This window comes from Diabrotica undecimpunctata, chromosome 6 (genome assembly GCF_040954645.1).
Source record: "Diabrotica undecimpunctata isolate CICGRU chromosome 6, icDiaUnde3, whole genome shotgun sequence".
In the NCBI taxonomy this organism is placed as follows: Eukaryota; Metazoa; Arthropoda; class Insecta; order Coleoptera; family Chrysomelidae; genus Diabrotica; species Diabrotica undecimpunctata.
Genome location: NC_092808.1, coordinates 47,970,747 through 47,989,440, shown reverse-complemented (window position 1 = coordinate 47,989,440; position 18,694 = coordinate 47,970,747). Strand labels below are relative to the sequence as shown.

Below are 18,694 nucleotides of genomic sequence, written 5' to 3'. Positions count from 1 at the left end.
AACATTTTAAAGCAGAAGCATTTGTTTAATTTGTATTTTGAGAACCATTTCCAAAGTGGAAATCGAAACGTCAAAATAAACGTATTTTCAACTAAAACTAATTTCCATTAAAGACAGTAAATCATATTAAAATGCTACAAGAAAATAACTTCAGAACAAAGAAAAGAAGCCGATCGAATTCTTAAATTTAAACCATACTTAATTGTTTTGAGTATGCTTTTATTAACTGAATTTACTACTGCGGCCTTATCTGACTTATATTCATAAACAATTCATGTTCTTATGGGTTTATTTGGTTAATCTCGTTAAATATATCTGAGTATTAAAGTATAATGATAAAATGTTGTCATCAGCTATAGAAAATACAGATGAGTATGATTTATAATTTTCACCACGCACTTGGGTTTTATAAAAATATTCACAAAATATTTAGTTCTGCAGTAGCGGCGTAAAATCATAATTTTATACGGGCAAGATACATTTTGCGAGGCCCTCTGCTCGCGCATAAAGACAGATTTTTAAAATAAAAACAGGTGTCATTTCATTATTAAACTTTTATTCATGCAAAATCTAGTTAAACGTACAACTAACCTAAAAATATTTAAGATATTAAGACCTACCAACGTTAAAAAACAATTTACAGGATTTAAATATTACAGGAACAGAAATTTTCTATTTTTTACACTGCTGAATTGTTAAAAAGCTCCTTTCAGCGGAGGATGTATAATGGATGTTATACTAATCGGTATTGTTAATAATATATTCTAATGACGATGTACCTAAATGTTTTGGTAGGTATATTTCTTTTAAGTTATTATCTGTAATGTATTGAAGCAACTGTTTCATGTCTGTTATAAAGTTTATAGTAAATTAGGGATCATTATTTGTAATTTTTCATATAACTCGTAAGGTTGAAAGTCACTGCTCTCACCCACTCGTAGCACTGTGTAAATCTTGACATTTTTAAAATCATCAAAAAGTTTAGGTTTGCGGGGGGAGGCTTTTGTTTGACGAACGGAGAATACCTTATTTTTTTTTGGGCGGCGACCTGCAGCGGAAAGTCTTCACTAGCGATAGGAACGTAATTTCAGGGTAATACCCTTTTTAGGGCAGTGGTGACGTGCATTGCAGCGTGGATTTCTCGCTAGCGATAGCGACGCAAGCACTTTTTTCGGCGCGTTCATGGCTTAGGTTTTAGTAATACATAAATCTCTATGGCGCAAGGCCCTTCGGACCGCAAGGCCGAGGCCTACACCCTACGCCGCCTCTGTAGTTGTGGCATATATACAACAAAAAATTCATTCAATTTCAAGTATCAACTTTAATTAAATCTAAATACAAGCAAATAATTTAGATTAAAACAGGCACAAAAACGATAAATTCTAAGAACTAAGAATTTAATAGCATTCTGGCATAGCACAGCAATAAAAACGAAATTTAGTAATGCAATTTTGGAACAATTGCATAGTTCTTACAATTTATAAGAGTTAGTAGTTATACTCTCTTTAGTCTTATTACAATAAGTACTCTCTTTAGAAGAAACACCTCGTCAAAAGTTGACTAAACATTTCCAGAGAAATTCGAATAGATAAATTCAATAGGAATAATAAATCCAAACAATACATACACTGAATCAGAATAAAACAGCAGAAAATCATGCAATAACTCAGAAATCGCAATTTAGACATAGCCATCCAGTCAGAGATTAAGAAAAAAAAGAAAAGGAAGCGAAAAAGTGAACAACTATATACTTTTTCTTGGGAGTAAAGAAAGATCAGCTGGCAATACAGAAATATCAATAGTTATACACCAAAAATATGAAAAATATGTCAAATCTCAAAAAAATTTTTGCAAATTGTTCTCAAATCACCGATACCCAACATAATTTTTATTTATTACAAAAAATATAACTCTTTTATTGCTTATTTTACGAAAAAAACATTATTATAAACATCCTTATAAACAGTTGTGAATGGTCTAAAACCCAAGATGCAACTATCAGATATCAAATTTTATCAATATTATACGAGGTATGTCTAATGTACCTGCTCTTATGATGTAGTGTTAGTAGGAAATACTGAAAGAGATTTACAACAAAAACTTAAATACTGGAGACAAGCTCTTGAAGATATAGGTTTCAAAATTAGTAGAAAATAACTATTTATTTTTTCCTTATTAAACCTAGAGTATTTGTAATATTCCTTTAAAGATAGAAATATATATATATATATATATATATATATATATATATATATATATATATATATATATATATATAGTATAGTAATGCAGGCTCTTTAGGCCAATAACTTGACAATTGCTCTCCATTGTTTACGGGCCTTAGTTTTTCCTCTCCAAGTTTTAACACATTTCTCTTTAAGGTCCTTTTCTGCTTCATCTAACCATCTCTTTCTTAGTCGACCTACTCTTCTTTTGTCACCCATCTCCATATTTATGTCCCAACCATCTCCTTCTTGAAGCTTTTACAACTTCTGATATCTCAGGCTCTTTAAAAAAACTCATGAACTCGGCATAAGTTCTTCTTCTATATACCTCCCCCTGTTTAATACCTCCAAAAATTCTTCTCAATATTTTCCTTTCCCATATATTTATTTTTTCTTCTTGTGTTTGGTTTGGCACCCTTGTTTCGCTTGCGTAGAGGATTGTCGGTGTTAAAAGTGTTTTGTATATATGTATATGTCTAGATACATTTTTAGATGTAATAATTTCGTGTAAAACTCCTTGCCTTAACATTAACTTAACAAATAGAATTACTATTACAAATAAAATAATACTTTTGGAAGGTAAATTATTGTGAAAAGTAATAGTTGTAAGTATCTAGGATCGATATTACAGAGTAATGGGGAAATCAATGGAAATGCAGTTAAAGTGAAATCAAGTTAAGACGAGATCAATGAAGTGGTAGAAACCAAGTATAGTTTTGTGAGAGAAAAAAAGTGAAAGGAAAATTCTATAAAAGTGAATGTTGGGTAGTTAAACAAAGAGAGCAATAACTACTGCATGTGGAGGATATGAGAATGTTTATTGCTATATGACAAAAAAGAATAATATTAAGAATGAGTATATAAAGCAAAGTCTAACGGTGGCACCGATTGATGCCAAAATAGGAGCAAAGGTTATGGTTTGGGCATATTCACTGTCAAGGTCTAATAATCCAATAAGAAATGCTGATTTGCAATTTCCTCAAAGAAGTAAGAGAAGAAAACCAAATCCTAGAAGAAGACGTTAAGGCTGGATGGTAAATGACATTGATATGAGTTAAGATACAAACTTATGAAGAAATGTAATTAGGAAAACTAACCCCGCATAGGGCATAAAGATAAAGGCAGAGAGAGAAATTATGATTTCTTTTTTTTTCAAAGAGTTGTAATAAATATTCATCTAGAATACTTAATAACCTGAAATATGTAGAGCATCAATAAAAAATAAGATATTAGCACAGAATCAATAACAATAATTAAAACCATAAGATTAATATATCCACTTACAAAATCTAAATCTTAGATAACTTTTTTTATTATTATTTAAAATATTTTTTATTAGAAATATTGAGAGAGAACCGGTGCTGTTAATTGTGTTATGGATGCTTATATAAGGGACATTAATTACATACCATTTGAAACTAAAAAGATCAATGATTTAAAAAAAAACTAAAACAATATTTACAGGATGATGGTCTACATTTTAAAATATTGCATCAAAACATCAGGAGCCTATCGAGGAATATTGCTAAATTTGAAGTAATAATAAGGGAACTACGAGCCCCTTTCCATTCTCATATCAGTTGGCCCACCACCTATGGAATTAGAAGTTTAAGTCGATTACCATAAGCAAATATTATACTCTGACCTAGAAATGTACGAAAAAGTAAATTAACCGAAGCAGATCGAAGCGCATAAGATGCATTATAGTGAAAAATCAACGAGCAAATTATATGGATTTAAGCGTTTTATGGAGTCACGTTATTGGAAGACACGTTTCTAGATCAACATGTAACCGAGAGGCCCACAAATTAGGATTTGGTACTTACAAAGTAAATTTTATAATTGAAAAAATTAGTACGAATTGTTTTTAATAAATTTCATTTTATTTTAGGCCAAGGAAAAGCCACTTTTAACATTACAACAAAAGAAAAATAGACTAAGATGGTCAAAAGAGCATAAAGATTGGACTCAGTCGCAATGGGATTCAATATAATGGAGTAATGAGTCCAGGGTTGAAGTGTGTGTTGGAGACAGTAGGAGTCGCGTCATTCGCAGGAAAAATGAAGCTTATCATCCCGACTGTCTGAAGAGAAAAGTCAAATTTCCTGCATCTGTCATGATTTGGGGCAACATGTCGTCTAAAGGTGGGGATGGGATTGTAAACACGGACAAATATTTTGAATATTTTAGAAGAATCTCTTTTACCGATTATGGAACACCGTTTAACATCAGCGGAAGATTTTGTCTTCCAACAGGACGGCGCAGTTTGTCATACCTCAAAAAGAGTTTAAAATGGATTGAAGACCATGGCACTTCTGTAATGGGTTTCTAACAGTTCCAACTTGTACCCGATAGAGACTTTGTGGCGCGAAATGAAAAAAGCTTTGAGAAAACATCCTGCCAGGTCGGTCAACGAATTGAAGGAAAAATTGCAAGAAATGAGGGATTCGTTTACATTAGAATTTTGTCCGGACTTTGTTAAAAACTATGCTTCGAAGAATTGTGGATGTCATTAAAAATAAAGGGGATGTAACTCAGTGGCAAACTTTAACATTTTTTTTTTGTTAATATTACATCCTCTATGCGTTTTTTTTTATTTATTATTATTCTATTTAATCAATAGTTTTCATTACCTTATAAAATATTTTCTATAATTAGGAAATTCAAAAATGTTGTTCGATGCATTAAAGCTTTTAAAATTGAAGCTTCGCTTTTATTGTTGTTCTCAAAAATTTAATTTTCTTATCAATCTAACGTTGGGCCAATTGATATGGAAAGGGGCTCGTACTCGTAGACTGTGATTTTGACTGTATTGTACTCAAAGAAGCTTTTAAAACTGACGGCATCGAGTGTCATCAACTTTATGGGCACTATACAGTTAATAATCAAGGAAATATCAATAGAAATGATGGAACAGTAATATGTATATTTAAACAATGATCTTGATTATTGCAGGGAAATAATAACGGAATAAGGAATAACTTCGTTTTACCGTCCGCCTTTAACAAATGCAGATGATTTCGTATCAAAACTAAAAACGAATACCTAGAGGAGACAAAAACATCTTTAACATATTGTCATATTTTGGTGGAAGATATTAAAATAAATATATTCGAAAATAACGAAATAACTAATGCCTACTTGAATAATTTTTCACAACACAACTTTGTAAACCAACGAGGTAAAATAGCTCCTTTTTTTGTTAAATTTAAATCAGAACGGGTAATAAATGGTTGCAAAGCAACCTAAATCTTAGATACCTACTTGCGTTACAGATCATAAGGTAACTTAAATCAAAATACCTGTGAGCAGAATAAAAAATTTAAAAGAAAGAACAAGAGTAATAAAAAGAAATAAATAGAAAGAAATGGAATGTACAGAAGCTGAGAGATGCAACTGTTGCAAAACAGTACTGGGAAAATGTTACCAATAGGTTAAGGAATCAAAGTCTAGGCGAAGAAGACCAGAGAGATATAGACTCATTCTGGAACAGGATAAGGGAAGATATTGAGTCAGCAGCACAAGATGAAATAGGAACAGAAACTTGTACCCGAAAAAATCACTGGTTTGACGATGAATGCAAAGACGCAACACAGAAAAAAAATGAAGCCTATGCAAAAATGCTTACCCGCCGAACTAGAACAAGTATAGAGAATTACCAGACAAAGAGAAGAGAAGAAAAGAAAATACACAGAATGAAGAAACGAAACCACTTAAAAAAGGAACTTCAATATATAGAAAACCTCAACAGAGAGAAAGAATTCAGAACATTCTATAAGAAAGTTAACATCAACAGAAAAGAATTTAAGGCAAACACAAATCAATGTAGAAGTTTAAATGGCGATCTCTTAACAACAAGAAAAGACGTACTAAACCGATGGACGGAATATTTTAACCAGGTACTAATATAGAGGAAGAAGAAAACCCGGAAGACGAAAGCTGCGAGGTAAGCGGAGCAGACGAGAGGGAGGAGGATCCACCAACGATCCTGGAAGTTAAAGACGCTGTAAGCCAGAAACAATCACCTATCTATCACCCGGAATAGATAATCTCCCAGCGGAATTATATAAAGAAGGTGGCCACGATATCATAATAGCCCTACAGCAACTTATAAAAGAAATATGGATACAGAAGTCCCTTCCCAATGATTGGAATATTGGAATACTTTGCACCATACACAAAAAGGGTGATATCTTTGAATGCTCTAACTATCGAGGAATTACGCTCCTAAATGCAGCGTATAAAATATTCTCCAATATACTATGCCATCGTATGGCACCATATGCAGAGCGAATAATAGGACAATACCAGGCTGGTTTCAGAGGTGGTAAATCAACAATTCATCAGATTTCAACCCTAAGACAAATTCTAGAGAAAACACTGGAATACGGTGTAGACACGCACCACATATTTATAGACTACAAGGCAGCCTACGACTCTGTAAATAGAAGAGAATTGTTTAGAGCAATGATAGACCTAGGAGTACCAAATCAGTTGGTAAGTTTAACCAAACTAACCCTTGAAAAAGTTGAATGCAAAGTACGAATCCAGGGGGAACTCTCTGAACCTTTTAAAACAAATAACGGGCTACGTCAGGGAGACCCACTCTCCTGTATACTATTCAATCTAGCTCTGGAAAAAGTAATACGTACGTCACAAATCACAACTATCGGTTCAATATATAACAAATCTGTGCAAATCTTAGCATATGCTTGTCGTCTCCGGTGTAATTAATAAACGTAATAAAAATGTGTTAGCAACTTGGTGCAAGTTTCCATGTTTATTAATTTATCCAACTATTGCGCAATATGGTGTTATATTGCGTAGTTGGCCGGTACGCTCTTATTGTGGCATTATCTTGAAGAGACAATGCCATTGTGGTTTTATTAGGTGGTTGAAATAAAACACATTCTTTCTAAGAAGAAAAAAACTCAGCTTCAGAGTCTTAGAAAGATTCAGAGCCCTTCGAGCAAAGTGCTCTAGGGAGCTACCCTACACGGGTAAAACACACACTATACTTGACTATGCTTGACTCACTACTAACTTGAGATCCGAAAATGTCCCATATTTAAAGATAAATTAACCTTTATATGAAACCTTTTCATTTCTCGACCAATTAAATTTAATTATTTGTTCCAGAAGGAAGGGCGATGCACATCGAGATGCGTGATTGGTGGCATCTGATGACATCCCCCCTGCTTTGGAGACTCTGAGGCTGATAAAAAAAGATGATTTTATTAAAACTTAAAAAAAACAATTTTTTTACAATCACATGTAGGAAAGAAAAAAAAATGCATAAAATATATCAAATATAACATGAAATATATCAAAATGAATATGTCTATATTGTTAAATTACTTACAAGTCCTCTAACACACACTACACTCGCGTACACTCGCGTAGCGCGCACTTACACTGCACAAAAACACTCACAGGCGGTGATCGGTGTTGTGGACAGCATCTGCAGATCCATCCTCGACGACGTGCTCCTCTACGGCGGCTTCGTCCTCTCTAGCTGTACGTTTCCCATCTGCATGTCGCCGGTGTGTCGTAGGCGAGTTTGCCTGGGCCTCCGTGGTGCTCTGGACCACATAATGGTAGGGCAGGCAGTGACTGGCTACTGCGGAGACATCCATTGCATCAGGTACTTAGCATCAAGTAGGCTGGCTCGTTGGAGATGTGGCACATCGACGGTTTCAGGGCTGCAGAAGGTGGATATCGGCATGTTAGTTTGGTGTAATAACATCCGATGCTTCTCCCCGCTGTTTTCTTGAGTGGTTTTGATGCAGGCATCAACTGTTTGCGATTTTCGATCGCGGAGCATGAGAACTCTAACATCTCGGAGTCGTGGTAGAGTTCGTTGAAGGTTGGGCGCCATGTCGTCTCCGGTGTAATTAATAAACGTAATAAAAATGTGTTAGCAACTTGGTGCAAGTTTCCATGTTTATTAATTTATCCAACTATTGCGCAATATGGTGTTATATTGCGTAGTTGGCCGGTACGCTCTTATTGTGGCATTATCTTGAAGAGACAATGCCATTGTGGTTTTATTAGGTGGTTGAAATAAAACACATTCTTTCTAAGAAGAAAAAAACTCAGCTTCAGAGTCTTAGAAAGATTCAGAGCCCTTCGAGCAAAGTGCTCTAGGGAGCTACCCTACACGGGTAAAACACACACTATACTTGACTATGCTTGACTCACTACTAACTTGAGATCCGAAAATGTCCCATATTTAAAGATAAATTAACCTTTATATGAAACCTTTTCATTTCTCGACCAATTAAATTTAATTATTTGTTCCAGAAGGAAGGGCGATGCACATCGAGATGCGTGATTGGTGGCATCTGATGACATGCTGATGATATCAATATTGTTGGGAGAACGGAAAACGCAGCACGAGAGGCGTACGTAGCATTAAAGGAAGCGGCTAAAAAAATGGGTTTAATAATAAACACCAACAAAACAAAATACATGAAAATAGGTACGCAACCACAAACACTACGGCCACTTGTTATAGAAAATGACGTCATCGATGCAGTTAACGAATTTGTATACCTGGGAACGCTCGTCAATACTGAAAATGACACTACCGCAGAATTTGCACGGCTAATAGATGCTATTTTGGGCTTAATCTCCTTTTTAAATCTACAGTTATATCAAGAAATACAAAAGTAAAACTCTACAAAACAATAATACGCCCAGTCCTAACATATGGTTCAGAAACCTGGACTTTAACAAAAAGCAATGAAAACATGTTAGGATGTTTCGAAAGAAAAATACTAAGGCGCATCTATGGAGCGGTAAATGAAAATGGTGTCTGGAGAAGACGATACAACTTCGAACTCTATAGGATATACCAGGAACCAGATATCGTAAAACACATAAAGATAGGACGTCTGAGGTGGGTAGGCCATGTAATGCGGATGGAGCAAACCGACCCAGCTAGAAAAACGCTCCTTGATAGACCTATTGGTCAAAGAAGAAGAGGAAGACCCAGAACAAGATTCCTAGATAACATCGATGAAGACATGAGAAATATGGAAATACGTGCTTGGCGGAGGAAGGCGATGGATAGGGACGACTGGAGAAAAATTCTTGGGGAGGCTAGGACCCACACAGGGTTGTAAAGCCAAAATGATGATGATGACAAGAGTAATAATTATTTATAATAGCTTAAAAATTGATATAAAAAATTATTGATTGAAAATTGATTGGACTATTATAATATAAAAAAACTAATGACATAACGGAATACCTAATAAACACAATAAATAACTATATAAGTAGACATACCAAAACCATTCAAATAAAACACGCAAATGAAAAGCGAACAAAATGGATTAAAGCAGGATTAGTCAAATCAATTATTAAAAAAAACTGCATAAGAATCACATAAATGCGCCAGCAAACAAAGAAAAAATGAAGGCTTATATAGAACACCGTAAGTAATTAAACATGCTTATCAAGGCTGCAAAGAAAATTTACTTTAAAGAAGAAATTATGAAAAATAATGTTTTCAGAAAACCTGTGGGGAATAGTGAATAACTATAATAGTGAAAATACTAATACTCAAAATATCAAAAAATACTCACTGCAAATAACCATAGTAATACCGACACAAATGAGATCGCTGAGGAATTAAACGAATATTTTTCGAAAGTTGGACAAACATATACTCAGAAAATAATAAAACCTTCCTCTCAACCACCAAAGAGATACGTTGCAATAAACTTCTTTTTTTATCACCTGTGAATGAAAATGACGTTATTCAGATTATAGCCTTCTGAAAATCGAACAAAGCCCCAGGAATAGATGGTATTAAATCTGAAGATGGTACTTAAAGAACTATCACAAATACTAACTGGTTCCATTAGCTATTTAATAAACAATGTATTTTCTATCGGCAAATGGCCTGAACAGTTCAAGTAAACCGTGGTGATTCCCATTCACAAGAAAGGCGATCCAAAGTTAACAAACAATATTTTAGACCAATCAATCTCACTAATCACCACACTTTACAAGATATTGAAAAAAGCCATAAAATATCAACTATTATAGTAGTATACTTAGAAAAATATAAGTTGATATCAAACAAACAGCATGGTTTTAGGGAGTGAGCATCCGCGGAGAATGCAATATCGTACCTATCAAATAAAATTTATAACTTAGTCGACACCAGTACAACAATAGCTTGTGTATTCCTAGACCTAGCAAAGGCATTTGATATGATTAGTCACACACAACTATTAGACATTTTAGCAGACGTAAAAATAGGAGGAAAGACATTTAACTTAATGGGAAGTTACTTAGAAAAATTTTGATATACCACAAGAGACTGTATTAGGACACCCATATTATTTATACTGTATATGATTAATATCCTTAATTGTCAAACTGCAGGTGACATATTAAGTTGTGCAAATGATACAGCAATTTTGTACTCTGTAGACACGTGGATGAATATAAAGCAAAAAATGGAACATGACTTAGGAAGAATTATTGATATATTTAACTACAAATTTCTTATTATAAATTATCCGATTATAAATCTATAAAAATAAAAAATCTAAATATTAATGTAGTAAGTAATACACAATACCTTGGAGTTCAAATCGACTCATATCTAAGATGGGATACACATAATAAACCATACATATAAAACATTGAGATGTCTACTGTACAAATTTCAATATTTAAGTAGCTAGATATACATCATCTGAAAGTGGTTTACTATTCTTTGGTAGAATCACGTCTACGGAATCCGGAGAAAAAATACTAAAAATTATTTATAATAGAACTTTGAGATACTGTACTAATGACCTTTACACTGAAACTCAAATGTTAGATACAAATCAATTACATATTCTTACCATAATCACCAATCTATACAAAAATAAACATTTACTCACACCATTAGAATACACCTAGAGCACATTGTTAGATTAAATATTACAAAGAAAACAGTTGGGAAACGAAATTGTGAGTATTTACAAGGAAGAATCTACAATTTGTTTATTGAAATTTACAAAATATACCTAATTACTATAAATTCCATAAAAATGATTAAGAACTTGTTTTTTAGGTATTTGAAACAAAATCACAGGCAAATATTCAGTCAACTTTTTGAAACAAATTAATAAAGTTTATAGGATTAGATTTAAAAATAGATTACGAAATCGTAAAAATTTATATATGCATCCATTATTATCTACATTGATTCTATGCACGAATTGTCCCTCACTTAATTTTTATCTTAATATAATTACCTACTATAAAATTATTCAAACGCGCTTTGCTATAAACTCAATATAAATAAACAATATATAAAAGAACTGTCCCATGCTTAATTTCATTGTTTTAATGGGAACTATTGTTTATCTACTGCAGTTAAAAAACTAGCCGTTAAAAATCACCCGGAATAGATAATCTCCCAGCTGAACTATATAAAGAAGGTGGCCATGATACCATTATGGCATTACAGCAGCTTATAAAAAGAAATATGGACACAGAAATCCTTCCCCAATGATTGGAATACTTTACACCATACACAAAAAGGAGATATCTTTGAATGCTCTAACCACAGAGAAATTACGCTTTTAAATGCAGCGTATAAAATATTTTCCACAGTACTATGTCACTGTATGGCACCATATGCAGAACGGATAGTAGGAAAATACCAGGCTGATTTCAGAGGTGGTAAATCTACAATTCACTAGATTGCAAACCTGAAACAAAGTTTGGAAAAAACACTGGAATATGGCATTGAAACACTGGAATATGGCATTGATACTCATCACATATTTATAGACTACAAAGCAGCCTACGACTCTGTGAATAGAAGAGAAATGTTCAAAGCAATGAAAGAGCTAGGGATACCAAATCAGTTGGTAAATTTAACAAAACTAACTCTTGAAAAAGTTGAATGTAGAGTATGAATTCAGGGGAACTGTCTGAACCTTTTAAAACAAATAATGGGCTGCGCCAGGGAGACCCTCTCTCCTGTATACTGTTCAATCTGGCTCTGGAAAAAGTAATACATATGTCACAAATCACAACTACTGGGTCAATATACAATAAATCAGTGCAAATCCTGACTTATGCCGATGATATCAATATTGTTGGGAGAACGGAAAACGCTGTACGAGAGGTGTATGTAGCATTAAAAGAATCAGCTACAAAAATGGGTTGAATAATAAACACCAACAAAACGAAGTATATGAAAATAAGCACGCAACCACAAATCCTACGACTACTCGTTATAGAAAACGACGTCATCGAAGCAGTGAACCAATATGTATTCCTGGGAGCGCTCCTTAACACTGAAAATAATACTACCGCAGAATTTTCATGGCCAACAGATGCTTTTTGGGCTCATTCTCGTCCTAAATCCACAATTATATCGAAAAATAAAACTCTACAAAACATTAATATGCCCACTCCTAACATATGGTTTACAGACCTGGAATCTAACAAAAAATAATGAAAACATGGTAGGATGTTTCGAAAAAAAAGTACTAAGGCGAATCTATAGTGCAGTGAATAACAATGGAGTGTAGAGAAAACGATACAACTTCGAACTTTATAGAATATACCAAGAACCTGATATCGTAAACATTATACAGTTAGAAAAACGCTCCTGGAAAGACCCATTGGTCAAAGAAGAAGAGGAAGACCCAGAACAAGGTTCCTTGATAACATCAATGAAGACATGAGAAATATGGGAATACATGGCAGAGAAAGGCGATGGAAAGGGACAACTGGAGAGAAATTCTTGAGGAGGCTAGAAACCATGCAGGGTTGTAAAGCCTGAATGATGATAATGATTGTTTATCTACTTTGAACCAATTACATGTTTATGTTCATTTAGAGCAATTAAATTAATGTAATAATATTAAATATTTTACTACTATTGTAAGTAAGTAAACTTATTATTTTAAAATTAAAATCATTAAAAATCAAGAGATGAGTTTTACATAAAAAGAATATTTAGTATCTGCAGTAATTTTTCAATAGATATTATTGAAAAATATTACATGCTTGTTTTTTCAAACTTATAATATAATCATAAAAAATATTAGCCTAACATATTAGTGAAATCCTATTTTTACTTTACTGATATAAGTGTGGCTAAAATATAGTATTTATTCTCAATAAAACTGGTTTATACAGACAATGCAGCAATTTGTTAAAACTATTTAAAACTTCTTACATCAAGAATATATATAATATTTAGCAAGGAAATATGGAACATAAAATCTAATGTTAGTATTGTTTCCAGATAAATAGTAATATATTATCCACCAATGAAATCAGAAAGTTTTTAAATATTATATTATAAAATATATAAGTACATTTAATTTTCAAAATTTATTTTTCACAATAATTTTCTCTAGTTTAACAAAAATGCATTTTTAATATATAAAAAATATATAACTATCATTTTAAATAATTTATTTTACAATGAAATTTACAACATATTAAATATAAAACAATTGACTAGAGAAATACTAAATGAACTCAAAACCTTCATATTTATCATCAGCAATGTGTTCATCTTCCAGCAGCATATGACCATCAATGGTGAATGCTGTTATGTATGTCGCAGTGTTTCCATTTAACTCTTCTGTTCTTAAAGCTACAATCACTTGGTCATTCGATGTGGGAACAAATTTAAAGCTTGAGAAACCTCTAGTTGGTTTGGCATTACCAATTTCTATCACATTCACATCATTAACATTTGCATCAGCTGTAATAAGCACTGAACATCCTCTATGTTCATCTAAACTCTCATTATATTTTTCCTTACTGCACCGTCTTGGTAGGAAAAACCATCTCTTATGTACAGCTGACCAAAGTCCACTTTCATGGATCATATAACCAGGCCACTTTATTCCAATTATACCTCTTAATCTATTATATTCTTCGACCCAATTTATGTGGTTGATGTGGCCCTCTTTGGTGATGGTTTTTATATATTGTGGATCGTTATTTACAAATTCCCCATCTGCACTTGTCCATTCTTTTCCTATTGACCCTACATAAAGAACTTCATCCCTAACAGTAGCCCATTCTGACTTAAAACCTTTTTGAGTTTTTCCATTACCATCCATAAGAATTAACCAAGGAATTATTTTGTTATTCACTAATTCAAACACTAGGCCAGTTCTATCATCAAATGTTAATAATTTACCATCAAATGTAACCAATTCTGACAACTCTAACCCTCGTCCTTTAAGAGCATAACTTGTTTTAAGCATGTCTGCTTCCTTTTGATCCCAATTAACTACTACATGATGTGTTTGAGGATTGTATGTTAAATATCCAGTTTTGAAGTATGAATACCAAGTATCCGATTCTTTTTTACTATGTGAACTTTGATCTAAATCTGCAATTATACCTATTCTGAAAGTGTGCATAGTTTTTGTCTTTATCGGCCTAGTTATTGGATAGGTATAATTATAATTACTTCTTCTATAATATGAACTACTGGTACCAGTTGAAGAATGTGTGTATAAGAAAAATAATAAAATTATTCCTGTTAGGCCCACTGAATACACAAAGAACGTCTGGCAACATATTGTCCTATTAACAATTCTATAAGCTGGTTGTGATTTTAAAGCTTTTCTCCAATCCTTTGGGGGAATCATCACTTGTAATCATCTATGCATATACACGTAAGTAATTTTTCTGGTGTACACTAACGCCAACGTCATCTTTTTTAATGTATACTTTTAATGACACATCTTTAGTTGTTTTCAGACAGAGTCTCTCACACAAGAATTTATGTAGTTTCACATCATATTTACACTTGAATTTTAAAAGTTATGCCCTCTTTTAATCGATCTTAACCTACGAATCTCAATGAAACACACAACACACAAATCAGACTTATGTGTCAATGTCATTGGCAGCTGTTTTTTATACTGTCTAATATTCTTCTTTGATTAGTGGCCAGTTATTTCTGGTCAGTCAGCCAACTCAGCTCCACCTTTTTCCAGGCAGAAATAATTATTGTGAATTGCTTTTTTACAATTAAAGTATTTTTATTCTCATACTACTTATTAGTTCTAAAACAATACAAATTTTGATGTTACGATTGGGATAAAACGAGAAAGCTATTGATTAATATAATTACTTTTCAGCTTTATAGACTATCGAAAATAATTTTACTGTGTACAATCATAAAACTTGGAATTTATTAAGACTTTTTAGTTCGGACCACTTAGTTTCAATTCACCACCAGCTATACAAAAATAGTACAGTTAAGAGATAATATATTAATATGTAGTAATTTTATATTATTTTACAATACAAAATCTTTAACTGCAATATTATCTTTACAATATTTTTCAATATATAGGGTATTTTAGGTAGATTACTCGTTAGATTTATCTCTGAAAATAACTGCATTGAAATATGAAAAGTTGTACATTGGCATACTTAACTGTAGCTGAACTACATAATGATAATTATCATCTAAAATATTTACAGCTCGCTATCACCACAGGCTATGCCGGAAGTCATCGCCAACTTTGTTATTTTTAGTATAAAACTCTATATTATTATATTTTTAAAATCTGCTTTAAATCTAGAATTTATATTTTTGAGATATTCATATTCTTCATAAGTTTTGAGCGATAGAAATTTGAACCTTGATAACTCATATATTTACAACCACGTCAACCACGATCTCTTAAATATTTTCACACACAGAAAGTATATAAGTAACGCTTTTTAGGAATCTACATTGGAATTCGATTTCTGTAACGTGTGTTTTATGTTTAGGTAATATGTCCGTAATAAACGGAATAATTTCATTAGTTTCTAAAATATAATTAATTTTAAGAAAAGTTGAAATACGTTGATTTCTAATATTAATTTTCTACAATTTACAAAAAACTACAATACAGGGTGATACACTAATGTAATAAAGTCATCGTCAAATTTTTTAAATGTAATACCTTCTATTTTATGGAATTTTTAGACCATTCTTTAAAGTACGATACCCACTTAGGGTCTAATAGATAGAATTTGCAATATATGGACCAACAAAACAAATAGCTCTTATCTACTGCAGAAAAACAAGTTATATAATTATTAATGTCTTTGTTATGGTTGAAGTTCAGCAGTAGTTAAATAGTACTACCTAGCCGTCCTCAGTAGCGCACCTAGAATTTGCCTCTGGGGGGGGGGGTTTTGGTTGGGCACCAAAATTTTTTTTTTTTTTTATGAGGTTACCTCCATTTTGAGTCCTTAAAATGTGTAAGTAACAGTTTTGAAATAGGGTCCTGGGGGGGGGTTTAACCCCCAAAACCCCCCTCGGTGCGCCACTGGCCGTCCTATAATAATAGTCCATTAAAAAGTTACATTGAAATTACATGTTTGATATTACGCAATTTAATTTTTTTGATATGTGCGGGTGGTTAGTTTAAGCTTAAGTTCGAGTTTGTGGGGTGGTGACCCTTGTCCCCTGGCCGCCATATTGGTAAAAGGGGGCAAAGGGTTTTCGTGCCGTATCTCGCAAACTAGCAACACCACAGAAAGTTTTATTAAAATTATTTGTAGCAAATTAAATTGTCTACAACTTTATTGCTATTACTTTTGATCGAAAAATGGAAAATAAAAAGTTAAAAAATGTTCTTTTGGGTCTTTTTTTTTCTGGTCATTTTACGATAAAAATGTATAAGGCAATATTGTAAAGGGTGTTCAACGAATAATTTTCACTACAAATATGCTTAATCTCATTAATTCTTTAAGGTGACGATAATGAACCACCAACACCAGAGGTGATGCCAAACGAAGAAATAACTATTGAGGAGGAAGAGGTAAAGAAAGCATTAAGGAAATTAAAAAATAGAAAATCATCAGGAGAGGACAGAATACCGAACGAACTCCTAAAGTACGGAGGACCGGAACTGACCAAACATCTTAATACCTCTCTTCAAAAAGGGAAACCAATCGGACCCGGAAAGTTACAGAGGAATTAATTTATTAAACACAACACTAAAATCAACAACTAGAGTGATAACAAATAAACTGAATGAAATTATAACACTAGCAGAAGAACAACAAGGTTTCAGATCCGGAAGATCATGCACCGACGCTATATTTGTAATGAGGCAAAAGGCAAGTGCAAGAGAAATAATTAGAATACAACAAACCGGCATATCTATGTTACGTGGACCTTAAGAAGGCATTTGACCGGGTCAAATTAAAGGACGTTATCCACTTATTGTACTCAAGAGATATACCTCTAGGAATAATCAAAACGATCGAAAATATTTATCAAAACAACACAATAAAAGTAAAAGTGGAAGAAGAACTAACCGACCCTATTGAAGCTGGCAATGGGATAAGACAGGGAGATTCCCTGAGTCGTGAGAAGTATAATGGTGGCACTGTCACAACAATGTAAGTATTAGTAATATTAATATAATTTTAATAGCTCCTGTTTGTACAATTAAATATTTTAATTTCATTAACTTACGTTTTAGTTTATGTAGGTTACTTTTATAATTACGTTTTAGCAAATAGTAATTTTTGTTATTGGTCTATACCTTAGGATTTTATTATATTATAATGTAGAGGAGAAGCCTTATTATGCGCTCCAGAGTAAGGAATTATAAAACTGATGACAGCACTAATGATGTTGACCATAAAGATGATGAAGAAACGTCGACAGGTAGTTGTAGAAAATAATCACGCAGGTCTATGTCTTATTTCTATTATCTTTGTACTTCTGAAAAAAATGAAATAGTTTGTGAAATGTTTTTCCTGAATACATTGTGTCTTTCACATCAAATGGTAAAAACTGCATTTTCCAAAAAAAATAAAATACTGAATAGAGTTGGCGACGATGAAAGAAGAAAAAATGTGCTACAAAATTATCTGACAAAATAAAACAGTCAGTGATGGATCATATCAATATGTTTCCGAGGATAGAAAGCCGTTATTGCCGAAAAGATACACAGAGGCAATATTTAGATTCAAATCTAAATATTACAAAAATGTATGATTTATATAAAGAAGAATGCATTAATAAAAATATTTAACAATTCACGAAGTTGTCCGTGAATAAATCTTTATTTAACACAAATTTTAACCTTGGATTCTTCAAACCAATAAAGGATTTGTGTGACCTATGCGAAAAACATAAAAACGGCAATGAAGAAGAGAGAAATGAAATGAAAGATTTAATTCAAGACCATTTAAAGAACGAGATGCTTGCAAGATTAAACAAAAGAAAAATCAAAGAAGAGATGTGAAAATGATCATACCAATTTGGCAGCAGTTTTTGATACGCAACAAGTTCTTCAAACGCCACATTTAGATGTATCTCAGTTGTATTATCGTAGAAAGCTTTCTGTTTACAATCTGAGAATTTATAATCTTCATAAAAAGAAGGTTATTGCTACATGTGGGATGGGACAAAAGGACCGAGAGGATCCAATGAAGCAGCTTCCTGTGTT

General features: G+C 32.8%; 2 protein-coding genes across 2 annotated transcripts in view; both read right to left on the bottom strand.

Moving 5' to 3' along the window:
- LOC140443410 (1,5-anhydro-D-fructose reductase-like) overlaps nt 1-18,694 on the bottom strand; it is a 55,088-nt gene that overhangs the window by 13,026 nt on the left and 23,368 nt on the right. The window lies entirely within an intron of this gene.
- LOC140443409 (soluble calcium-activated nucleotidase 1) lies at nt 13,574-15,119 on the bottom strand. The gene has a single exon (XM_072534657.1). The coding sequence runs from the start codon at nt 14,870-14,872 to the stop codon at nt 13,733-13,735; it is 1,140 nt and encodes a 379-aa protein (XP_072390758.1). The 5' UTR covers nt 14,873-15,119; the 3' UTR covers nt 13,574-13,732.

What these genes read in the sequence shown, in the direction of transcription:
- LOC140443409 (XM_072534657.1), bottom strand. Translation starts at nt 14,872, where the DNA reads ATGATTCCCCCAAAGGATTGGAGAAAAGCTTTAAAATCACAACCAGCT.